This window comes from Zootoca vivipara, chromosome 2 (genome assembly GCF_963506605.1).
Source record: "Zootoca vivipara chromosome 2, rZooViv1.1, whole genome shotgun sequence".
Taxonomy (NCBI): domain Eukaryota; kingdom Metazoa; phylum Chordata; class Lepidosauria; order Squamata; family Lacertidae; genus Zootoca; species Zootoca vivipara.
Genome location: NC_083277.1, coordinates 29,209,942 through 29,235,864, shown reverse-complemented (window position 1 = coordinate 29,235,864; position 25,923 = coordinate 29,209,942). Strand labels below are relative to the sequence as shown.

At 40.1% G+C, this 25,923-nt stretch overlaps 1 protein-coding gene across 22 annotated transcripts in view; it reads left to right on the top strand.

Annotated features, from left to right (window-relative positions):
• FOXP1 (forkhead box P1) overlaps positions 1 to 25,923 on the top strand; it is a 548,710-nt gene that overhangs the window by 295,560 nt on the left and 227,227 nt on the right. For 16 of the 22 annotated variants that reach the window (XM_060271348.1, XM_060271346.1, XM_035106653.2 and 13 more), the window contains one exon: positions 22,742 to 22,923. In XM_060271348.1, the coding sequence (XP_060127331.1) occupies positions 22,753 to 22,923 (171 nt within the window). In that variant the 5' untranslated portion in view covers positions 22,742 to 22,752. Of the gene's footprint in view, positions 1 to 9,056; positions 9,154 to 9,274; positions 9,399 to 22,741; positions 22,924 to 25,923 lie in introns of those variants that run through there. The other 6 variants (XM_060271340.1, XM_035106646.2, XM_060271344.1 and 3 more) reach the window with 3 other exon arrangements.

Here is a 25,923-nt window from a genome sequence, read left to right as displayed (position 1 = left end):
GACCCAGTAATAATTTTGAGTTCACAAACAGTTTTGAAGCAATCTGTTTGGTTGTGACTTTTTATTTTGATACGACCCTGCTGGGATCTCCCTGACAGTTTATAGGGGCTCCTTTATCTCTGTACTCTAATCCAGAGAAGGAAGTACAATAATATTTTCCTGTGTTTTAGTTTGTGCATGTTTTGTTTGAAACATTGGACTTTGTATTAGTGAAGTAGGTGTAGATTAATTAGGAAACGTTACGCTAAATTAAGTATAAAACTGAGGGAAACACATTAACTTCAGATAGTTGGTGGCATAGATGTTGTAGTGTATCTACACTGCTCATGTGATGTTTGGATAGACTACAAGCCAATTATGGTCAATGCTGTTTAAATGATGTTTCTATGAGGTTATAATTCAGGGCTTTGTATTGGTAGTCAACATCCCCAAAGATTTCTGAATTAAAAGGAAAACAGTCCAATTTAATTTATCAATGAGAATGAACTGAGAAATTACAGTGCATAGTAAATTAAATTATCTCTTTTCTGATTAGTGTACAATTTGATGTCCCATAAGAAATCAGTCATCATCTGCACTTAAAGCTAGAAAACAAAAACAAAAAGGAGAAAAACTGGTGGTGGTGGGGAGGGCACGATAGCAATGACATATACTCTGTCATGCACTTTTTATTATCCAAATGCAATCAGTGTTTTCACTTACTGCTTACATTTACTTTTAATTGTGTTACTGAAGGAAGTATAGAGTACCCTCAGTCTGTGTTGCTGCTGCTAGTGGAAACAAATACAGCAGCACACGCAGCAAGAGGAAGACTTCAGCCAGTGAAGAGTTTTGACATTATTTTTAGTATATATATTTCCATATGAAAATATATATACTACTGCTGACCTGTGACCTCTTAAGGTGCACACCTCAGAATAATTGATTGATTGATTGATTGATTGCATATAGACACTGCATTTCTGCTTTCAGGCACTTGGCCAACTGGAGATGTAAGTCTGCAACCCCAGAGCATAGCTGCCAAGTTTTCCCTTTTCTCCCGAGGAAGCCTATTCAGCATAAGGGAATTTCCCTTAAAAAAAGGGATAACTTGGCAGCTATGCCCCAGAGGCTTCTGCCCTTTGAGGTTATAGTGAAGCAGTGTGTGGGCAGTAGTGTTTGTTCTACTTCATGTTCGTGTATAGAGTTCCTGCAAGGCAAAAGTCTTATGAGAGTTTGGTCAACAGTGGCTGTGGTTGGAGTGGAGTGCCTGGCCTTTGTCTCTATGTTTCTTCCTGTATGTGGCAGGCTGAGGGTGGGCACCGTCCCCTTCTGTTCTGGGTGAAGAGTGTTATACAAATAAGTTGAGGCAAGGCACAGTATCCCCATATTTCATAGGGGGTCAGCGGAGACATGGGAGAAAATTAAAGCCATTGTGTATTACAGCTTGTGTTCCTCCTTCCCTCGCTCATCTGCATGAGGTGCTCTGTCCTGGTACCCTATTTTGTTGGAGTTGAGTGTGATTGGCTTTCTATCTGAAGTTCTAAGGTGAGGTTCTAGGCAGAAAAAAAATGTTAGCAATGTGCTTGTCGTGGACTGACTGGATGCAGAGAAGTGCTTGGAGGCACCAGCTGGGGAATCCCCAGGGGGAGAATGTCAGAGCCAGGGGACTGATGGTGGGACAACGACATAGCTGCCAAGTTATCCCTTTTTTAAAGGGATTTTCCCTTATGCTGAATAGGCTTCCTCGCGAGAAAAGGGAAAACTTGGCAGCTATGGGCAACGATGAGTGGTCGAAGAGGGGAGGAGGAGGTGTCAGAAGCTGAAGCTGGAATAAGGTTTAGAGAGCAGGAAGAGTCTGTGGCAATGAGTAGTCCAGACTCAGAGGTGGAAGCAAAGGCTGGAGAGGAGACAGGTACTGAAGAGGTCAGGGAATCTCCCACTCCTGCTGTTACCAGCTCCCCACCCCACTGGTATCCCAAAACATAAAGAGAAATTGAGGGCGAAGCAAAAAGAAAAGGAGCCTTAGGCTGCTGAGGAAGGAACTGGGGCGAGGCGCTTTAGAGAGCAGTGGGAAGGCAGGGACCTTCAGTCCTCGCATCTGCTCTATTGGGACAAGAGCTACTGGGAAGGGTTGCTGTGACCACTAGGACTGAGCTGTTTTGTTTGTTTGGATAAAGTGTTAACTTCACTGACATTGGGCGATTTATTGTTTCGCTGCAGACCTGACTCCTGCTCTCTGTCAACGCTCAAGTTCCCATGTGTGTTCTGAAGCTAGTCTGTTTTGCGAAAAGTATTGTTCCACAGTTCCACATTACCAGAGTGATGACCTGAGGCCAAAGAGATGCATCCCCCACGCCTATCATCTGAATTGTGGTCTCACTATATGGGACTGACATATTAGTTGTGGTGTGCTGTGATTGGACACTGAGTTACACCATATATTGTCTTCTGTTGTGGCATTGTAGGCAGGGTGGTTCTCGACACGGAGGTGGCTATTTTTACTGTTTCAGTGACTTCAGTGGAAGGGAAATTATTTGCACCACATCTGGGGTTGATGTAATGTGTTTGTTGTTGATGAGGATGTGCCCTCAGATTGAAGTGTTAGGTGTAATAGAAGTGTGCTCCTCCCTTGGGGAGCCGATAACTCTGTTCCATGTTAGCCATTCAACCAAGTACATCTTTTCCAGATTTAGCAAAGTAGTTGATATTATCCAGATCATGTTTAAGCCCTGTTTACTAATAGGTCGAGGCAGATACCTATGGTTGCTGTTTGGTGGCAAAACACATTATTTGGATCAGGCTGACTGCTATGAAAACAGTTAACCAGGTTACAGCTGTTTTTGGAAAGGACTTCATGAAGTGGACACCTCTCCTGTGATGAGCTAGTTTCAAGCTGCCAAACGGCCTTTCGAGTTTGCTGTTGATGAGCCGTCAGGCTGTAATAACTTTTGGTCACTACAGAGCAAGTTGGATTTGCAGAAGCAACATACAGGTGAAAGGTTCTGTATTCCATTATCAGCCTCCTAAGCTGGCTTCTATCACTCACAAATGCTATCTGTTTGAACACTTGTCATATTTGGTATCTTGGACTAGAACTGTGGAGTCAGAAAATCTATTTGCATATTTCCCCCCTAATAAAGCAGGCTAGTTGTACATAGCATTAGGAAGGAACTTAATGAACATATTCTTTTTCTCCTTAAAAAGAAATGTTTCCTCTTAGACTATGGCAAGATCTGATTTCTCTAAATCAAGACTGCATTTGTTCAGCTGTATTCATCTTTGTCCTTCATTTGACAATCCACCCCCAGCTCTATAAATACAGAGTTGTAAACAAGAGCTAATCCTTAGCAACAACCCAGAAAGTTAATGTTTCTCTACAGCTCTTGTTATAATAAATTCAGACACTTTGAATTTGATGTGATTTACACACCATATTCATAAGGCTAGTAGATACTAATGCCTTATTAGCTAGCTGAAAAAAGAGCACTCTTTTGTATTCACTTTATAATATAATTGCGCCACATTTTCCTTCGCAAGATGTTTAAATATGCTTTTTAAAAAATGGAAGTGTTTTTCCCTTCCTCACTTTTGCTTTTACATTTGGTGGAATTCTCTTATATATATTTTCCCTCCCATAATAGTCAACATTGTCAAAACACTTTGCCATGTGCATCTTCATAATAGCAAGCTTTATGGGTTAAGATTATCATCATGTTAGTTTAAATCTTTCTGTAAATTTCACAGCTGAAAATGCTGGAGAAGTGATTCCTAACCAGGAAATATCCTTAGTTTTCTACAGTTGAACTGAGAAGGTATAAAGATTATACAGTATCCTGAATAAAGAACGTACCTCTGTATGGTATTTGTTTAAAACCTATAGTCACTGTTTGTACTAGGGATCCTCTTTAATGTACTTATTTGTTATTTTATATTTGCTCAGGGAATGTTTTCATAGTCTTAATCTACATAAGCCATGCATGTTTGAATTCTGCGATTCCCAAAGCACTGTGATTTTAAAGTAGTAAAGATGTAGCAAACCACACATACAAAAGAAAGTTTACATATAGCTTTTCTAGCACTGAAATATTTTATTCAGCTATCTAATGCCTTAAAATTGTGGCCAGCATTGCCATAAAGCTATGGTTATAAGAAACGATACAATCTGTGAAGCATTTCCCATTAGGTAGACACCATGTCTTTAAATTATGGCAATTTCTTAAGATTTTAAAGCAAAATGAGCTCTTAGGAGTGTGATTAATGGCAGGGAATGAGGATAACACTGGGTCATCAGTGGCACTCCATTACAAAAAAGGTTGAACTAATAAAAGCATCCATCTATTTGACCAATAAAGCATTTGAATGATATGCTTGTAGTTTTTATCATATAGTACTTACTTTGCACTGAATAAACTGTGATTTTACGTACTGGAAAAGGACCACAGAAGAAGCAGTTCCGTTTCGATATGAAGATGTCTTAACGCTGAAATAACAGGCAGCACGTGCAATATTTTGCACATGATCCATTTTACAACACACATTTAAGTGAACAGATGCCAAGGAAGTCCAGCCCAGTCACATTTGACTTCAGAAGAGGAGAGTTCTAAAAAAATAAAATAAGGGAACTGGTAAAAAGGAAGTTGAAAGCCAAATCAGGAGGGTCAGAGCTATCTAAAATGCTTGGCAGCTATTCAAAGCCACAATAATGGAGGTTCAGCTAGAATGTATAGTACTGATCAGGAAAGGTCCTATCAAAACCAAAAGGATGCCAACGTGGTAAATGAGTAAAGTCAATGAACATATCAGAAGCAAAAAGGCTTCCTTCAGAAAATAGATATATTGTCCAAAGAAGGAAAATGGAATATAAACTCAAACTTTTGGAAGAATAAATTCATGCATGCAATAAAGGATACAACAACAACAACAACAACAAATTAATTAAAAGCATACAGTTAATTAAAACCAACAATAAAAATTATTTGACTACATTTGAATCAGGAAACTGGCCAGGGTCGCAGTTGGACCTTTAGGCACAAGGAAGTCAAAGATATGCTAAAGCAGGGGAAGGAGATTGCAGAGAAGCTGGATGACTCTGTCTTCACTGCGGAAGACACTGTGGAAGGAAGTATGTAACGGTTCCCTAAGATCTATAATAATAGGTTCTACCTAACTTACCTTTAGAGTCCTTTTGAGTGTCAATGAGCATGTGGATGGAAGCGATCCAGCTGACAATGTCAACTCAGACTTTCAAAGAGCATTTTATAAATTAACTCAACAAAGGCTACCTAAGCTTACCAAGCATGGTATAAGAGGACAGGCACTCTCATTTCTATTAATTCTCCCATTAACCCAAGGTTTCAGTCTCAGTCCGTGAGGGTAGTCAGGGGCTCACATAGGCTGGCCCTGCGCTATGCTGCCAGTGTGGGTGGCAACCATACATACTGTCCACACATCTGGAGTAGATCAGAAAAGATACATGTGCACAGATGTGTGTTGGAGTTCTGTGTGAGGTGGGATTGAGCCACATCACATATCTAGAAAGAGCTCCTTGTGGTCTTAGCTAGAGCTAACTTGCTCACAGGGGGTTGTCAAACAGAGCCCTTTAAGGAGTGTGTGAGCCCAAGGTTTAGTATGACAAGTGAACCAGTCTACCCCCCCCCCAAAAAAAAAGTCATTAAATCCAGGTGTCATGCTACTCCTTTTTCTGTCAACTTGTGGTTGTTGTTTTGTCATGGTCAGACATGTGATGGGTCGCCTACTCAACAGCAAACATCCTGGAGGGTGGGCTTTTGGGAAGAAATCGGCCTCAGGGCTTAATTTTGTCAAATTTACCTGGGCTAATTCTTAAAAACTTGCATTGCCCTGCTTTCCCTTCTCTGACGAATAACCACAATGGTCTCCCACACTTTGGTTTAAGCATAAGGACATCCTGATCTGAAGATGTAGCTTCAGGTGGGTGGTTGTTATGGAAGCTGATCACCAGTGGCATTCTAAAGAAGCACTGTCCAGGTTATGACTAGAGCAATGCTTCATAGTATTCTACACTTACTAGGTGCTACTTGCTAGCCCTTATCTGAGCTCCTTCAGATGGTCTGTTTATTCAGCATTCATCCTGATTTACTTGCACAAAGCTTACGGTGGGTAGACAATGCTTCCTATTGAACACTCATTCTGATTTGTTTACAGGGTGGTTATATGGCAATAAGCATTCATTCTGCATTCATTTTGATTTGCTCACAGAGTGTTTAGATGTATTCATATTAGTCATTTGTTCATCCCACAGTTTTCAATGCATTTCCCCATCACTTTCCAAACTGCAAGAAGTTCACTTTTATTTTTGAGGGGATTTATTGCAACAGAGAAGGGACGCAGGTGGCGCTGAGGGTTAAACCACAGAGCCAAGGGCTTGCCGATCAGAAGGTCGGCGGTTCGAATCCCCGCGACGGGGTGAGCTCCCGTTGCTCGGTCCCTGCTCCTGCCAACCTAGCAGTTCCGAAAGCACGTCAAAGTGCAAGTAGATAAATAGGGAAGGTAAATGGTGTTTCCGTGTGTTGCTCTGGTTCGCCAGAAGTGGCTTTGTTAGGCTGGCCACATGACCCGGAAGCTGTACGGCGGCTCCCTCTGCCAATAGCACAAGATGAGCACTGCAACCCCAGAGTTGGTCATGACTGGATCTAATGGTCAGGGGTACCTTTTCCTTTACCTTTATTGCAACAGAGTACAGTACTTTAATCCATGTTACACCCAACGTTTCAGTATGTACTTGTGTTCCTCCCACAAAATGCTGACAAATCTGGAGGCACCTCAGGTCACAAAAGCTCTCCAGTGTTTCAGATGGGTCCTCCCTATTCATATAATTGTAGAGTTACTAGGGACACCGAGGGTCATCTAGTCCAACCCTCTATCTTGAAAAACCGAGGATTGAGCCTGGAACCTTCTGCATGCAAACCTTGTGCTCTGCCACTAAGCTATGGTTGCTCCTCAGAGGTAGGTTACTCTTGAGTGGTGGCATCTCACCCAAAGTCACCAGTGAGCTTAATTGCTGAGGGCAAATTTAAACCTGAGTTTCCCCATTTCTAGTCTAATGCTCCAGCTGGGTTTCTCCAGCAATCTGAGGACACTGGTGAGAGTACATACAGAATAAAGACATGACAGAAATATTAAGTACATATATAATGGCCAAATTCAGACCAATACAGAAGGTGGCCGATTGAAATATGGACACATTGATCATAAATAATCTATAAGAGAGTTCAGTCTGTGGTCAGACATTTCTAGAATTGCTCAGACATTGACAGGCTCCAGCAGAGTCTAGAAATTACGTGTTTCCAAGCAGTACATCAACACTTGACCAAAGAAGAGCCTGGGAGTTTTTAGACTGGCTAATGGCATAAATATCTGTCAATTATTGTAGGGTTGGATAGTAGCCTCTTGGTCAATGGATTTAGGAATCGCAGAAAGGAATTAAAATGGAAAAAAAATTCTTCCAGTAGCACCTTAGAGACCAACTAAGTTTGTCATAGGTATGAGCTTTCGTGTGCATGCACACTTCTTCAGATACACTGAAACAGAAGTCACCAGATCCCCACATATAGTGAGAGGGGGGGCACCACTCAAAAGGGTGGTGGGAAACCAGACGGTTTGGTATTGCAGGAAGAATTTACGACTCTTTACGACTGCAAATTGGTCCCACAGGAAGAGCAATGGGTGAGATGGCTAAAGATAGCTTTATCGTGTATAATGAGATAATAATCCAATGTCTTTGTTTAGATCAGGTTTCTCCATGGTTTTAAGTTTGGTGATAAATTGCAGTTCAGCAACTTCTCTTTCCAGTCTATTTCTGAAATTCTTTTTGTAATAAGACAGCTACTTCGAGATCTTGTATAGAATGTCCTGGGAGATTGAAGTGTTCTCCTACTGGTTTCTCTGTCTTGTGATTCCTGATGTCAGATTTATGTCCATTTATCCTTTGGTTTAGGGTTTGGCCTGTTTGTCCAATATAGAGAGCTGAAGGGCACTGTTGGCATTTGATGGCATACACAACAGTGCCCTTCAGCTCTCTCTATCGGTGCTACTGGAAGAATTTTTTTTAAATATAAATTTTGTTTCAACTACACCAGACCAACACGGCTACCTACCTGTAACTAGAAAGGAATTAAAAATTCCTTACAACTTTGCATTTTTCTACATCTGCAGCTTTACATTGGGTCTCTGTCTTTGAGATGCATACCATTGGTTATTCTGAACTTAATGCTGCATTTAAAAAGTATGTGCTGCTCTTAATACTTGCGTATAACAGATTAGACTTTTTAGTAGAATCCAAAACATTCTAATTAACCGGCATTGGTAACTGATCTCAACAACTTCATGGACAAAATGGATTTAAGATGGCACTTCTCTCTCTCTCTCTCTTCCCTCCTTCCCTTCCCTCCCTTCTCTTGTAAATGATGCCTTTTCCTGTACAGTACATATAACTTTAACAATTAACCACCTGCACTTCTGTTTCTGCCCCCTCCTTCTGTTAACAGCTCTGTTGTTTCAAATGCCGTCTGTGAGGGAGGGGGGGGGGGATGGCATCTGATTTGATCTCTCCGGTTAGTGCAGTGACTACAGAGCACAATTTGGATAATTGCAACTTCTGGTTTAGAAGCAACCTGGCACTGTATAAACAAGTCGCCCTGGTCCCCAACTGGTTTGATTTTCATGGTGGTCAGCAGCTGATGCGTGTAACACACAACCTTCCTGCTCCTCAAAATGTCAGGAGGATCACAGTTTGTTTGTCTTGACCTCTCCCCAGCTGTTTACTCTGCAATGCATTTGCCTCAACCTTGATTCCCTGAGAGTGGCCCCTTTCTCCTCCCTCCTCTGTTTACAGTTGTCCTGCCCTGAGTGTCACCTATGAAATCTGTTGATTATTCCACCTGGTTAATGTTAAATTGCTCTTGCAAGATGATGTGTTTGTTCATAAACACAAACGCCAGGGCCCTTGTTTACTGTACCCATGGCAGCAATCAGTTATTAAACAAATATTGCTTTGTTTGCGGGTGTGAGCAGCAGTTTAGCCTGCAAGGTCTGCTGGGGTGGGGAGTTGGGGGGGGGGAGCTTTAAAAGCTAGGATTTTGATAAAGAAGAAAAGGGGAACTTGTCCCTGGAATGTGGCTGAAACTGACTTGGGTTTGTTTTTCTTATCGTTAACTTTAGATGAAGGGGCTACAAAGATTAGCAAGTTGTTTGGTTTTTTCCCAAGAGATTTCCTTAGTGTAATGATATCTATCCAGTTGTTTGCTTTTTTCAGAAGGGAGAGAGCACTCCTGCAAGACGGCTAGCACAGTAATAGAACATCTGATGACTAGAAAATTCTGTGTGGATCAAACAAGGACTTTAAATGTCTAGGACAAAAGGATAGGGCTATGAACAAGGTAATCACAAAAAAAGAACCTTCTTCTTAATGATATATAGTGATTTTCTGTTTGTGGGATTTGTGTGTGTATGTGTGTGTGCATGTTTCTTTTAACAGTATGTTGGTGCTTATGTCAGCCACGAAGTTAGGAAAGGAATTTTTTAAAACTTGTTTCAGAGCAGAGCTGATGTAAACTCTTGTAAGGATGGCAGACAATGTATAAACAAACCAATTAATATGCTAACATATGACTTCTTGGTGTGTTTTCATCATTTTGTGTGTTTGCTTGCCATGTATTAGTATGAAATAGTCTTATGTTTGAAAGTGTATTTACATCTTCAGATGTTTTGCATTGTTGTATTTCTTCTTATGTGCTAGGAGCTCTAATGAAATAAAGTGGTGCTAGTAGTTGCTGTTTTGCAAAGAACTTGTTGTCTCCCCTCCCATTTCTCCTCTCCTCCATTGTTGTTTAAGGGTATCTTATACCAAGTAGCAAAACATTGTATGCTTTATTGATTTCAGTGGGTCAGCAGGACTTTACACAGTCCTACTTAAAAATGAACAGTGGTTGTGGAGTCACAGGGCAGAAAGCACTATACATAATTCGAATATCAGATACAACCTGTTAGCAATAAACTCCGAATCCTAAGGAAATAGAAGAGTGAGCACATTTAGAGAAAAGTTAATGTTAGCTTTTTATGTTTAATGCATAGGCTTGTAACTTTGTAGGGGAGAACTGCCCATTAAATTTATACGAAAACAAAATATAAGTGCATAAGGAGTTTTTAAAGGATCAGATTAAATGATTGACCTGTTAGTCATCCAGGCAAGCCGACAAGAAAAGGTTTGCAAAATCCTGATAGATGGTACTCACTAAGTCGCTATAATGATCTGAAACATATTGTTCGTTTTGATTGCTAGAGCGTTCATGGGGCTTGAGGTGAATTGGCATTTGAAGTGGTGTGGCCTAACCAGGCAGTCATTAATTGACTAGCATAGCTATGATGAATCAGTCCTTCTCTCTGGGGCAGACAATGGGGGAAAATTGAATAAGAAACAAAACTTTATGGTGTTGTAGCTTAACAAAGCACTGCTTAACCACAGAGATGATGATTATTATTATTATCCTGCAGACCCTACTTAAGACTGCAATCGTATGCATACTGTACTTTCTTTGGAGTAAGCTCTACTGAACACAAAAAGATGTATTTCTGAGTAAATATCTGTAGCATACAGTTACTGGTGTTTTAAAATCATTTTCTTGTCAATGGCATGACAAATCTTTGGTTAATAAGGAAAGAAAAAATATTTTCAGGAAAAGGTTGCTAAAAACAACAACAAAATATTTAAATACATTAGCAGCAGGAGACCAGCTATGGAGGTGGTTGGACCTTATCAAAAAGTGTGCTAAAGGAGTAAAAGGAGATTGCAGAGAAGCAAAATTAATTATTTGCATCTTCTTCAAAGCAGAAGATGTGAGACCAGGATGGGAGTCTGAGGGATTTAGGAAGATAATGGTTACAAGAGACAATACTTCCATGGCCACGGACCACCAGTGGTCTCCAAACTTCATTCAGTGGGTCCATAATGTGCCTCTAAAAATACAATTAAATATCATCTAGCACAGCACAGTACAATCAGTACAAAATTTATTACATGGTTCACTAAGACACTCAGCAATTTTCTAGGGTCAGAGGAAAGTTTGGGAACTACTATTCAAGGCCTTATTGACAAATTTAAATTTGACAAATTTCTGGGTCTGGCCGGCTTCCATCTGAAAGGTCTTAATGAACTAAAATGTGCAGTTGCTGATTGCTTATTCCATATCAGCTTCCACAGGTGAGGTGTGGAAAATGGCTAACATAACTCTATTCTTTTTTCCTTTTTCCTTAGACATCTAGAGGGGACCCATACATTCCAGGCTAGTTAGGAAAGTCAGAATTACCAAGTATATAAAAGCCCAGATCTTGTGGAAGTGGGAGCAGCATGGGTTCTCCAAGGGTCAGTCCTGTCTCACTAATTTTTCAGAGATCTTTGAGAGTGTCAACAAGTATAGAGATAAAGGTCATTCATCTGGTATACTAAGACTTTGAAAATGTGTTTGAGTAAGCTTAGCAGTCATGGAATAAGAGGGCGGGTCCTGGTTAAAGAATAGGAAGTAGAGAGTCGGAATAAATTGGCAGTTCTCATAATGGAGGAGTAAGATTGACCAAGGATCAGTACTGGAACATTTGCTCTTCATCTTGCTTCTAAATGACTATGAGTTAAGGCTGATACAGCCAAGTTTGCTGGTGATACCAAATTCTCCAAGGTGATTAAATGAAAAAGTGATTGCAAAAAGCTCCAAAATGAATTCTCCAACTGTGTGAATGGGCATTCAAATGGCAAATGCAATTGACTGTAAGCAAGTGTAAAGTGGTGATTGGGGGCAAAAAATCCTAATTTCACATATATACCAATAGGTCTCAAGCGGTTACTGACCAGGAATGAGACATTGGGGTTGTAGAGGATAGCTTGATGAAAATTTCAACCCAATGTGTTGCAGTTTTGAAAAACACAAGTTCTGTGTTGCAGATCATTAGGAAAGAGATTTCAAAATAAGGCTACTAACATAATAATACTGTTATGCAAATCTGTGTTGTGATAATACTTAGAATACAGGTCTGATCTCCTCACCTCAAAAAAAAAGGATATTGTAGAGCGGGAAAATATTCAGGAAAGGTCAGCCAAAATCATCAAGGAGTTGAGGCAACACCCCTATGAGGAAAGGTTATAACATTTGCAGCTTTTTAGTTTAGAAAACAGATGAGTAAGGAGGGACATGATAGAGGTTATCGAATTAGACATGGTGTTGAGAAAATAGATAAAGAGAAGCTAGGGAGAGACACTTGTGCATGAATTTGTTTTATGTGTGGAGATCATTGGATGCTGATCAACACAGTCTTTGCAGTAAGGCTCTATTCTGATGGCATGAGTATCACAATGACCCAAGCCGTAGATTCTTATCTGTTGCAGCCTTCATAACAGCTGTTGTAACATACAAGGAGGAGTCGGAGTGGCTCCTCTTTGCTTGAAATGGTGTTCTGCACACTCCGATCCTCACACAGATATTTAACAGATATTTTGTATGAAGTACGTTTACATTGTAAAATTAGCCAAAGCAAATTCCAAGTATGTAAGTACTTGGTGAATAAATTTCTATTCTATTCTATTATCTTCCGCTTATTCTGCTATTGAGGACTTCTAGCATCATTCTTTGTCTAGCTCCTCCCCTTTGACTTTACCGCCTTGTGTGACCCTACTGGGAGTATGTGACTCCTGGTGGCTTTGCTCACAAGGATCATAGGAATGCGCATGCCCACTCACCATGACAAGGTAATGATCCCACGAGTGAGTGCACAACAAAAGAGGTTTAAAAACACTCTCAAGGCAGATCTTTTAAAAAATGTAGTACAAACACTGACAACTGGGAAGCGTGAGCACTCCATTTGGAAACCTGTGTCCCCACTTTAGAAGGATCTGCAGATCCAGAATTGGCCTCCACAGTCACCTACAGACATTTTTTTTTTTTTGCAGCCAGTCCCACCTCCTTCACGTGTGTGTCTTTATGTTAGCAAGCAGGCCTTTGCCACATTCACATTTTACACACCGTACTTAGAAAAACACTTAAAACATTGTAAATGCGCACCCCAAAGCTGTAATGCATGGAGTCACACTTGCAAAGGTTCTGAACAGTTTCTCCAACATAAAAAGTAGGAGAAATCCTGCAGCAATAGAGCGTGTGTTGACATCTGGAGGGGCTGGTGGTGGAAATATCCCCACTACTCTTTATTAGGATTGTGGTGGGACCAGCCCTTTCAGAAACTGCATTTCTATCCAGAAAGAAACATTTTCCATTCTAGTGCTATACCTGATTAGAGCGTGTGTTGACATCTGGAGGGGCTGGTGGTGGAAATATCCCCACTACTCTTTATTAGGATTGTGGTGGGACCAGCCCTTTCAGAAACTGCATTTCTATCCAGAAAGAAACATTTTCCATTCTAGTGCTATACCTGATTAATAATTAGTATAGCAATTAATGATTAGTCTAGCAAGTCATTAGGAGGAGGCAGGGAAGGGCGGACAGGAGAACACCAGTAACTTTGCTTGTTTGCTTAGTGAAGATGGTGAAGGTGTGGACTAATGAGTGGGTGGATAGGAGGTGGTATTGAACAGATGGCTAGTTTGTTAATTTGGTATGTCAATTGCTTAAGACATATTTCAATTGACATATGTCAATTGCTTAGACATATTTCAGGTTTTGTATTGATTAAAAGGTCATCATGATGGGGTTTTACCATTTCCTTTCAAGTTGTGCTTTGGAGTTGCAAAGCATTCACGAACCAAGGTACGAGTGTACTGAAATATTTCCCAAGTCAATGAGAGTTTGGTTTAATAGGATGAAATTAGGATTGTCTTCTTTTTCTGGCACAGCTCCTGTGTTTTGATTAAAAAGTCATCATTGATGGGGTTTTACCATTTCCTTTCAAGTTGTGCTTTGGAGACATTCACGAACCAAGGTACGAGTGTACTGAAATATTTCCCAAGTCAACAGGGATTGTCCCCCTTTTTCTGGCACAGCCCTTGTGTTTTCAACAGTTGTACAACAGGCAGCAGTGAAAAGGCAAAGTTTTCCCCAGCCCCCCCGCATTAGGGAAACACATAATGGTAGTATTTTTGACCATGAAACAGCTGATAAGGTACGGGGGCATTGCCTGGGAAGATAAATGGTAGGAACAAAGAAACCTGCTTATCAATTATGTTTCTACATTTGCTGTTGTGAACTAAACTTTATAGAAAAAGGGACTGAGAGCATTAGAGTCTTGCCATCGTATTGGTTGCTATGAAAAACGACTTATGTGTTGTGATCTCATGAAAATAACTAAGCTCTGGATTCAACTTCTGTGGTGGACGGTTGGATTATATGCTAAATATCCACACAGATGCCACAAAAAGCTGAATGCTGATCTTACCCTTGCCCCCAGCTCTGTGGAGTCCTATCTGGATGGATGCAATACATGGAAGCCTTGACAGTACTATGGTTAACACTGACATGGCCATATATCAACAGTCACAAAACTACTGCATGTTTAGGGAATGCTATACATCTCCCCCACTATCACCTATACCACCTTTATTTCTGTCTTACAGAAAGTCCTTGAGAGTAGAACCTGTGCTGCGCTTGATGCATACCCTTCAGAGTTCTTCTTCATTTTCTTCCCGTCTGCCCTTTATATGCAGCATGGCAGGCAAGCTAAACTAGAAGTGCATGTTTACAACTGCATTTCATCATAACCTTCATAACGTTCGAAAACCGAGGCGCAAAGGGTGGTCTGCAAAATCAATTGAGAAAATTGGGGGGACGGAACGCAGCGGAAGCCTTCGGCTTCCAAGGCGCATTCAAAAACGGAAGCGTTTACTTCTGGGTTTTTGATGGGTTCCAAAATGTTCGCCAACAGAGACGTTTGAGAACTGAGGTAACACTGTATTTGTTTTTGGTGAGTGTTCTAAATCCTAATTCATATGTTTGGATTGGATGGCCCTATCTTCACCTGATGGAGAAGGATGTTTATCCTTGTCTCCATCTCCCCACCCCAGTGATAACAGTTTGTGTGAACACACATCACGAAGGGGGGCAGTTCCTGCAAATCTTTCCCTTTCTCTGAAAGGCTGACATCTTGGTATTCAGATATCGCAACACCAGTTTCTAGATAGCCCCAAAGAATGCCTCTTATAGCCAATAGCTTTGTTTTAGAATGTCCTTTTTTTGCTCTGCCTTGTCCATTAGGGAGACTTTCACTTGCAAATGTGGCAGAACTGGGCAAGTCTGTGATTCCGATGCCCTGTTTGTTAAAGCGGCACTATTAGGATTGGACTTCCCATTATAAAATAGCTTGCTGAAGACTACACAAAATATTTACATAGCTGTAGAACTCAGGGTACTGACTCCTGAATTTCTTCTCAAGGACGCTAGTTGCCTTATGTTTCAAGTTCATCAGAGATTTAGCCATTAACTCTCTTATATTTTATTGGGTTTGAGTATCAATCCCTCAGCAGCTTTAGAGATCCCAGAGCCATACTGTTGACACCCATTGCCATTTGGGTCATAAAGACATGAGAAAAGGGATGGTGTGCTATTATATGTAATTAAGTGCCAGGCAAGCGTTGTTGGATAGAGGGCAGCCGCTGAAGCTAGTAGTAAGGAGATTTGGGGGCAAGTGTTATTTCAAATGAAAGCTTCTTACAAGAATTATATGTTTTGGATCAATTGGGAGAAATTGCAGGAGCTGTGTGAGCGCAAGGAAATGTCTACTGCAATTGGTCAAGGTGATACACTTGACTCTCTTACAGGCTGAATTATATTAGATTTCCGTCTCATCTCGGTTTCCTTCAAAGTTCTTGGTTTTAACCTTTTATTCTCCACCTCTCTACATCACTGAGCACTGCTTTCCCTACAGCCACGAGGGCACAGGAGGTGACTAGCCCCTTGCTAAGCAGATGCCAGTGCCAGTCTGTGGGTCAGCTACTAAAGGATGCTCTTAGTGCATTGTGATTTGTTTCAGTTCCCCTGGGAAGTGAACATCACCTCTTCAATATGTTCAACCTCCAGTGACCCAAAGCTTGGGATGAGTCCAATTCTAACCCTGGAACTCCCAAATGACAGCATGAGAAGCAGCTACCTTTGTGTCACAGGGCCAGCCTCGAAATGTGCTGTTGATAATTCCATCCGTTCCGGAGCCCCTTTCCCCCTAAGTACTAAATGAAATTTCAGATTTCGGATATGTCTAGACATAGACAGTGTGTGATAAAGTTGATAATACATTAATCATTTTTAACAACAGGTAATATGCATAATTTATGGTGTTACAGTGCTATCTTTTTTGATATTTATGATGGATAATGCTCAGTTTTTGCCCTCATATTACTGCTTTAAATTATACCACAAGAAAATTAATGAGAAAGTAGATTTATGGGTTTCATTTGTTTGTCAATTTGGAAATTAATTGGGTGTTAATTTTAGCCGTCCCTCATCAGACCAGGTCTTTAGTATGTGTGCATTACTTTGCATTCATTGAAGCCTACCTCCCATTTACTGTGGGTCACTAGCTTTGCATACATTAAAATAGCCCTCAGGCTCATTCTCTTGATTACTTTTTGAGCTGCCATGCATTAGAAAATTTACGCCTTTCTGTTATAATTATGAAAATTCTGCACAGGAGGAGGGTCCTTGCATACCAGCAAATATGCATTATTCTTGGCTTTGTGATGTCTCATGTAACAAGGTCCTTATTATTATTATTATTATTATTATTATTATTATTATTATTATTATTATTGTTTTATACTATAAAGTGGTATTGTCAGCCTTTATCCTTTATTCTATGACCTCCAGCCATTGATGTCTCAAAGTCTCTGTGTTTGAGACACTAAAAACAAAAATTAACAAGCAACCACCAGCAAAGGCTTTTCTTTGTATTACTTAACTTTGTCATTTTAGTTTTTCACATTTCTCAGTCATTCCCTACTTAAAAAACCCCAACAAAAACCACTCACCATGCTAAAACCAAAAAATAGTAGTTTCAAAAAGCATCAAAACCTGGTTGAGCATCATACTGGTTCATGTATTTGTAACTGTGTACTGAACAAAACTTTCAATATTTTAAAAGGTTTGTGATACTGAGTTTTACCTGCTTGGATTCTTGTTGAGGAAAACTTATCAAAACATTGCTTGGCCAGTCAACTTCACAGACTGAGCAACCATGCCAAAAAAGAAGTGTGTGTGTGTGTGTGGTTTGGGGGGTGCCACACAGACATGGGTGTCTGCAAGGGTGCATATAATGTAGGAGAGCAGTATTTTGACATTTTCCTGGCTAATGCATAGAAAATTACTAAGCGCTGGGCTGTTGGCATCTTGCTAGTTCTATACAAGGATAAATGTGAAATACGTTTTTCTTTCAGAAAAAGGGGGAAACAACAAGTCCCCTGGCATCTTAAAAACTAACAAATTTATAACTGCATTAGCAAGAGCTTATTTCATCAGATGCTTCTGATCTGATGAAGTGTGTGGCACTTATCCTACTCTCTGCTTTGGGCTGTTGAACTTTTATTGTGCTTTTCTAATAGCTTTAGAAACATTTCTTTATCATTATATCCAGTTGTTCTGCAGAGGACTTTAAGAAGGCTTCCATGTGTCTTTCTCCAAATAAGTATAAACATAGTATTTACCTTGTGATATTATGTGTTTCCTTATACAAAAGCTCTTCCAACTGATTCACTCTCATTTCAAAACTGGTTTTAAAATGCAAAAGATTTCATTTAATGGTATGATTCTATGAACAGAATGGTACTTCAGAGGTCATCTTGCCCAGGCAGTTATAGTAAATGTTCAAAGAATCATAGAATTGTCAAGTTGGAAGGGACCCAGAGGGTCATCCATTTCAACCCCTGCAATGCAGGAATGTCAACTAAAGCATCCATGACAGATGACCGCCCACAACCTCCTGAGAGAGTCCATTTCAGTGCCGAACAGCTCTGTCAGAAAGTTGCCTCCCCAAATGTTTAGTCGAAATCCCCAAATGTTTTTTGTAACTTGAAGCCATTGGTTCAGGTCCTACCCTCTGGAGCAGGGGAAAAAAAAGCTTGCTTCATCTTCCACGTGGCAGCCCTTTAGATATTTGAAGATGGCTCTCATTTATTTATTTATTTATTAGATTTATATACCACCATTCACCACAACATCTCAGGGTGGTTCACAGGATAAAATATGAGGTGAAAACACAAGTAAATAGTTAAAACAAAAACAACAAAACAATACCCCCTATCCTATCTCCTCTCACTCTCTTTTATCCAGGCTAAACATACCCAGCTCCTTCGACCATTCCTCATAAGGCTTGGTTTCCGGGCTGTGGTTTTCTACCTGTGGCTTGGCAAAGTTACTAGGCCCTGTTCAACTTCCCAGGAAATAATTGATTTAATGTCAATGGCATAAAAAAGCCTACAACATGTTGCTCCAGAAACGGGACAAATATGACCCTATCCACACTCACGTGCAACAGCTGTATCCTAGGAAGGATACAGACAAATTCTGGCACGGGAGCATCAATGGATGCTTAACCAGTCTTCATTGAATTAACAGTTAAACACCGTGTTTAAATTGTGGCTGCCAGCTCATCTGGCTGGTTGCTTGTCCATTTCCAGGCCCAATTGAAGGTGCTAATGTTGGTGTTTAAAGCCCTAAAAGATTCAGGCACCAAATATCTGAAGGATTGCTTCTTTCCATACAGATCTCCTTATGTTTGACACATGCGTTGTGTATTTTTCGCACCACCCTATTTTGGGGGGTTGTATTCTTTGTAATTGTAAGTTTTTTCATTGTTTTTAATATTGCATTTTAATATGGTCAACAACAACAACAACAACAACACTGTTAAATTCAACACACATCAGGCATAGGCAAACTCTGGCCCTCCAGATGTTTGGGACTACAATTCCCATCATCCCTGACCATTGGTCTTGTTAGCTAGGGGTGATGGGAATTGTAGTCCCAAACATCTGGAGGGCCGGGGTTTGCCTATGCCTGGCATATATCATCACACATCACTGGGCACCACCTTGAGTGGCTGATGGAGGCAATATAGGATGGAGCACAACAGCACAGAACAAATAGCCAAGGCATTTCACTTTTTCCTTATTCACTTGCTGACACCATCATATTTTGTCACTGAAGGTTGAAGCCCGATATTAGTGTATTGTCTTTCCTGGGAGGAAATGTGTAGGCAGTACAACCTGTTGGTTTCTGAAAGTTTCTTTTTTCCTATTGAAGTTACCAGTGAGGAGGTTGGTGATTGTTACAAGGCTCTTCAGAGCCACGATAGAGACATGGTGGGCCTGCAACAATCCTTCATGAACTAACTTTGGCCATGTACCTGTAGTTGTCTCTACAACTTATTCCAGCTAAGCACAGAGAGGTATACCTGACAAAAAAACATAGATGGTGATTGTTGAAGCTGTGTTCACCTCACATGTTTAACAAAATGTGATACATATTTTTAAAACGGAAGCTAGACTACTAACAAGTTTTATCGCAGTGGAGAAAATGGATAGGTGTTGTTTTGCCTTAACTGTGTGCTTACCACAAGCTGAGGCTCTGTGACTAGGTCTTGCCATTTAATCACTTGCTTTAAACCGTTTTTAGCAATGGCTGAAATAGAAATATATTACATAAATCTGTTTAGTTTAATTTACACATCCTTAAACGACTGGGCCAAGTTCTTTAAGGGCATTTATTCTGCTTCATATAAATAATTGATCACCTAAGTTAATTTACTTCTGCCTGACTTGGTCAACCTTAATTAACTGCCCTGAAATAAAGACTGATTTTATTTGTTAGCTTGAAATCTTTCACAAATGTAAGAAGTCAAGGGCTTTGTTTTGACAAAAATTTTACACCAGTGCTGTTGCTCAGAGAGACTGCTTGTATCTGTATGGACAGCCCAGCTTTTGCATATTTGATAATAAGAATCTTTAGCAGGCTTGGAGAGAGAGCATTAATGTTCATGAAATTACACCGAGATTTCAAAAGCGATAACCATGTGAGAAATGAACATGATTCTCTGGGAAGTAGTCTTAACAGTGACCATATTTTCTTTGATAGCCAGTGTGCTCATGGCTGAAATGCACAAATAAAAGCAACTTAATAAAGAACAATATCAATCCTCCCACTACCCTTGCTATCTTATATGCCATCCAGAATGTCTTTTCTTATCATCATTTTAAAGAATTTAAGTATTCCTCCTTTTCCCCATCAAAAGTTTTAACAGCTTTAAAACCAGACGCTCTACCCCATCCTCAATTTCTCTGAGCCAGTGATGGGTTCATCATATCCTGATCAGTAACATTGTATATGTGATTGATTATTTGATTGATTTGATGTATTAAATTTTGATGTCACTTTTCATTGAACTGAATCACAAGGTGACTTGCAAACAATAAATAACAATAACATAATAGAACATTGCAAACAAAGAATCATACAGAATAATTGACAAATCATCAGAAAAACAATTAAAATCTATAAATCAGTATTAACAAAACAACTAAAAATGATGAAAGGTGGAATAATGAGATTGAAGAAACTACACAAATACCGGTAAACAGGGATAGGAGGTAGAATTGCTCTGTATGGACAAAGGTGCTTTAGGTGTAGGAAAAGAAGCCAAAGTAGTATAGTCCTCCAAGAGTCAGACCATCAGAGGGATCTTATAACTTTAAGGTGTATGGCAATTAAAAACAAAACAAAAACATTCTACCAGGTGTGATCTCCCCACCCCAAAATACTTTACCTCTGTTTTAAGATCTAGGAAAAGGCTTCAATTTCTGAAGCTTGTAAAAGTGCTATAGTTTCATACATCGATCAGCCAGATTTTTAGCAACTGTTTAATCCTATCTGAATCACTTCTACTTTTTGTTCTAGATCATAATTACGCTGTAATGTCTTCATTGAACAACAGTTATTCCTAATTTTCTCCCTTTTCCCTTCAGTTAAGAGCGGATTTCCCCTTCTTGCATCCCTCAGAAGCTGTTTAATTAACTCATAAAAAGTATGCCTTCTCTCCATAGAGTTGTTATTAGCCCAGTTGAATGTGCCATAGCTTTCTAATGTTCCTTCATGCTGTTTTGTGGCTTTGCGAAGAAATGAGCTGAAATTCCCTTCAAACACAAAAATGGCACCATTAGTCTCTCAGTGATTGGGCTAGGCTACTTCTGCCAAGGCCCTTTTTGTTGGTAATGAGAGGATTATTACAGCATAGTTCCCTTCCATGCTCCAGGAGTAATGCGGCCATATAAGAGGGGCCACTACTGTGATTCTCTCCCGTTTCAGAACCTAGTGCAGTGCTGTTATTTGTTGTTTAGTCATTTAGTCGTGACCCCATGGACCAGAGCACGCCAGGCACTCCTGTCTTCCACTGCCTCCCGCAGTTTGGTCAAACTCATGTTATTAGCTTTGAGAACACTGTCCAGCCACCTCGTCCTCTGTCGTCCCCTTCTCCTTGTGCCCTCAATCTTTCCCCGCATCATGGTCTTTTCCAGGGGGTCTTCTCTTCTCTTATGAGATGGCCAGAGTATTGAAGCCTCAGCTTCACGATCTGTCTTTCCAGTGAGCACTCAGGGCTGATTTCCTTCAGAATGGAGAGGTTTGATCTTCTTGCAGTCCATGGGACTCTCAAGAGTCTCCTCCAGCACCATAATTCAAAAGCATCAATTCTTCGGCGATCAGCCTTCTTTATGGTCCAGCTCTCACTTCCATACATCACTATTGGGGAAAACCATAGCTTTAACTATACAGACCTTTGTCGGCAAGGTATAGAGAGGTGCTATTCCTTGTGGTCCAGAGTTTCTTAAGTTACTCAGACTGCATGGGAAGGAACTCCACTGCATCAGTTCCCATGCCACCAGTATAATGTTAAAAAGGGGTTGTGTGTGTGCTTAGGAAGCTTTTTCTGCCTTTATTTTGAATCAGGAGTTAGTGCTGGGTAGTATTGCAGATGCTGGACAAAGCCCTTAATCAGTTGTTTCTCAAGTAATACAACTTGGATACTGGTTTTATTTGCCCACATTATTCATATTTAAATGTTCGAATTCACTAGTGGCTCTCAGATGTCTTCATTTACCCTGTAAGCGTAGCTCAACCCTGAAAATAAATAGTTGTTGTTTGGCTTGGGTTGTCATCCATTCCTGATAATCATGTCTCCTTTTCACGGCTGATTAAGAGGGTGGCTTTCACTAGGGCTCCGATATTGTTCCTTCCAAAGGAGAGCCCCTAGGGTGGGGGCAATGCCCTAGGCTAAGGTGTGGATGATGATAGGTGATGCTTTGCATCTGTGTATGTATGTGCTTTTTTTCAAGTCTATCGCCCACAACATTCTCCCACAGCAAGCTGGCAAAGCATCCTGTTGCTCATATATATACACATATAAAATATAGTTCATAATGTACCGTGTAGAATGTATTATAAGCTTTAAGTGAAGTGTTCAGATGCAATTAAAGAAATCGAATTCTAGAGCTTGCATATCTATGTCTGCAGATATATCTGAGAGGGAGGAAAAAGCTTGCTGCTATATTTAGAAAAAGAATTTACTGATGATATAGCTATACCAACAAATAAACATAAACTGGTGGCTTGAACCATTAATGAAAGCACAAATTGTATGAAGGGAAAGGTCAAATGTTTACAGCTGCGGCAAGCTTTAAAACAAGATATATCTTAACGTACAAGTCTTTCAACAGCTACTTTATTCTCCCTTTCTTCCTCCATTATTTCAGGTTTTTGAGTCATGATGCAAGAATCTGGGACTGAGACAAAAAGTAACGGTTCAGCCATTCAGAATGGGGCAAGCGCTGGTAGCCATATACTAGAGTGCAGCCTACGGGAAGCGAGATCAAACGGAGAGACACCTTCAGTGGAAATTGGTGCAGCAGACCTAGCCCATCTTCAACAGCAGCAGGTACATATTCAGATTTCACCACCTGGAGGGAGCGGGGGAGAAGACTTAACCATGTAAAAAGATGGTGGTATTTTCCAGCAAAATAAGAAACTTACTGAAACTAGGTTTTTATCTGTGGTTTGTGTCCCGTAGGGCAAATGTAAAATGAATGTTTCATTTATCCAATTGGAATTACTTTTTTGATACTCTTGTCAGAAAGATCAAGAGTTCATAGCTTGAATATGTTGTCCACTGATGACTGCACAAAAGAATGTTTAGTACAAAATTTGTGAATATGCTCTTATACAACGAAACAAGGTTGGATGAAATCTGGTGGTATCCATATGCAACTTGGAACGGACGTCTCCTTTCACGATAGGATTTCTGGTTTTTCTCCTTCCTTCCCTACAGACCCCCATATGCGCCCAGAATCTGCTCTGAAAGGGATATATTGGGGAAAGAAAGAAAGAAAGAAAGAAAGAAAGAAAGAAAGAAAGAAAGAAAGAAAGAAAGGGGAAGTCCTGTTGTGTGAGGGAAGTCTATTAGAGCAATGTTGGATTTTCCCCATTATGATCAAGTTAGCAACATGTCTATCAATAAAAGATTTAAAAGTACATTTAAATAGAAAAGTCATGTATGTATCTGTGATATTGGAATTAGGGAAATGAAGCAAAAATTGTACTTTTTAAAACAAGCTTTCATAATGCGGATCATTAAAAGGAAGAAGGGGTGGGCTTCTGAGGGTTCTGTGTGTGACTACAACCTTGGTCTCCTGTAATGCTGAATGTGTTCCTGAAGTATTTTAAGTAAGTTATTTGGCAGCTTTGTAAATACTGTTTAGAGCACATGATGATCTTGTCAGCAGGTAGTTAGTTGTACAGTAGAAAACAGGAGTTGAAAACACATTGCAGTCAGCCAACGTTGCTATTTTTTCCCCTTGGAAAAAACGCACACAACATAATTCCACTACAGTTTAGCTTGTTTTGAGAGTCACATGATGTTAAATGCAATAGACAGTTATTTCAGCCGTTTTCTTACTATGGGTCTCTTATTTGAAGTGAGAATACAATCAGTGAGAAAATCACAGCCATGCTGAATTCATTACTGCAGTAGTCATACAAAACCATGGATAAAATTTCAATAAGTGCAGGCCACAGTTGAGTAAACAGTTGCACTGAAACTTAATTCCTGTTGACTTTTCCCTCATTCTTCGCCAGGGGCACATTCTGAATCGTAGTGCAAAGACAACAGGGGTTACAGCTTTGATTAATATAGGACAGTGAAAGAGAATAAGAACAGTAAAATATGTTGGAACTACAATGAACACAAAAGCCTTCTTCTCCAAGAGACTTCACAGCAAAATGAGCTAATTCCATTGTTAGTGTATCTGCATTTTTTCTAAACCTTTTTGCTTCTTTCCAATCTGTTTTTGCTGGTACACATTTCTATATTGCTCTTCATACAAAACCACAGACTAGCTACCAATATTTTTCCACTGCCGAACAGCTCTTACTGTCAGGAAGCTCTTCCTAATGTTTAGGTGGAATCTTCATTCTTGAAGTTTGAATCCATTGGTCCGTGTCCGCTTCTCTGGAGCAGCAGAAAACAATCTTTCTCCCTCCTCCATATGACACCCTTTCATATATTTGAACATGACTATCATATCACCCCTTAACCTTCTCTTCTCCAGGCTAAACATACCCAGCTCCCTGTAACTCCACCAGTTACAGGTGGGTAGCCGTGTTGGTCAGATGTAGTAAAAAAAAAATAAAAAAAAATCCTTCCAGCAGCACCTTAAAGACCAACTAAAATACATAGTTGGTCTTTAAGGTGTTGCTGGAAGGATTTTTTTTATATTTTGTTTAGCTCATACCTAGTTATAACTGTCTTTTTTGTGTTTGGCTCATATAAAGTCACCTTTGGTTTATAGTCTTGTCCATACAGTTCTCTTTTTCTTTTGTCATAGCATTTTCTTTTATGAAGCAAACAACTTGCTAGTTTAATAACACATTCATACTAAACATGTGTGCATGTGTATTTTGTTTGTTTATAAATAAACATACTATCCAAACAGTCCTCAAAAACTGCATCACAGTATATTCGCTGGCTGTGGTTTCCAGATACTGTTTCTAGGTACTGTTAATGCTGAAAAGGGGGGCGGGGGGAGTTGTTTTCAAACAGTTACGGCAAGCATGCAGCATACTGTTTAGTTGTTTCTCCCTATACAACATATGCTCTCGGGTCACTTAACAGAATGCTTGCTATAAAATGCTCATTCAATAAATCTGAATGGCTGTTAAATAGAACTGCTGTTTCCTGACAGCATTGCAATGTAAATTCTTCATTTCTCCTCTTCTTTTTGACAACTGTATTGCATTGTCTGAAGTATCAGTGAAGGGTACTTCTGATTGGGTTCTCTGTCAAGTACCTTGTTCTTCTTTGGAGGCTATCTGCAATGATTCCTAAGGGATGTATGGGTGCATAAGAACCAGCTTCATTTTTTATTTTTTTATCCAATGAACTGATGTCACTCCACCCTCCCTCCCTGGATTGGCACATACCAGTGACAATGGCTGGGTGAACACGCAGCCATGAACAGCAACTAAGCATAATGCTTTTGTAGCAAGTTGTTGCTGTGGCTTTAATTTTCTCGAATGGAATTGTAGTGCACCTGTGTGGGTAAGCTAAATAAGAGAGAGAGATGTCCTTGAGGGTAGTACCATATTCCGCTAAGGAAAAAACGAAAGACTAAATTTCAGAAGTACAGTATACCTATTTTTCCATACAACCTAGAAAACACATTTTTGTATAGAGAGGGCATGTACAGTGGTGCCTCGCAAGACGAAAGTAATTCATTCCGCAAGTCGCTTAATCTAGTGAGATTTTCCCTCTTACGAAGCGCGGTTTGCCGCAGCAAAACAACAACAACAAAAAACCACCGAAAATCTTCGTCTTGCGAAGCGCGGCCATAGAAAACTTCATCTTGCGAAGCGCCGAAAACATCGCAAGACGCTTTTGTCT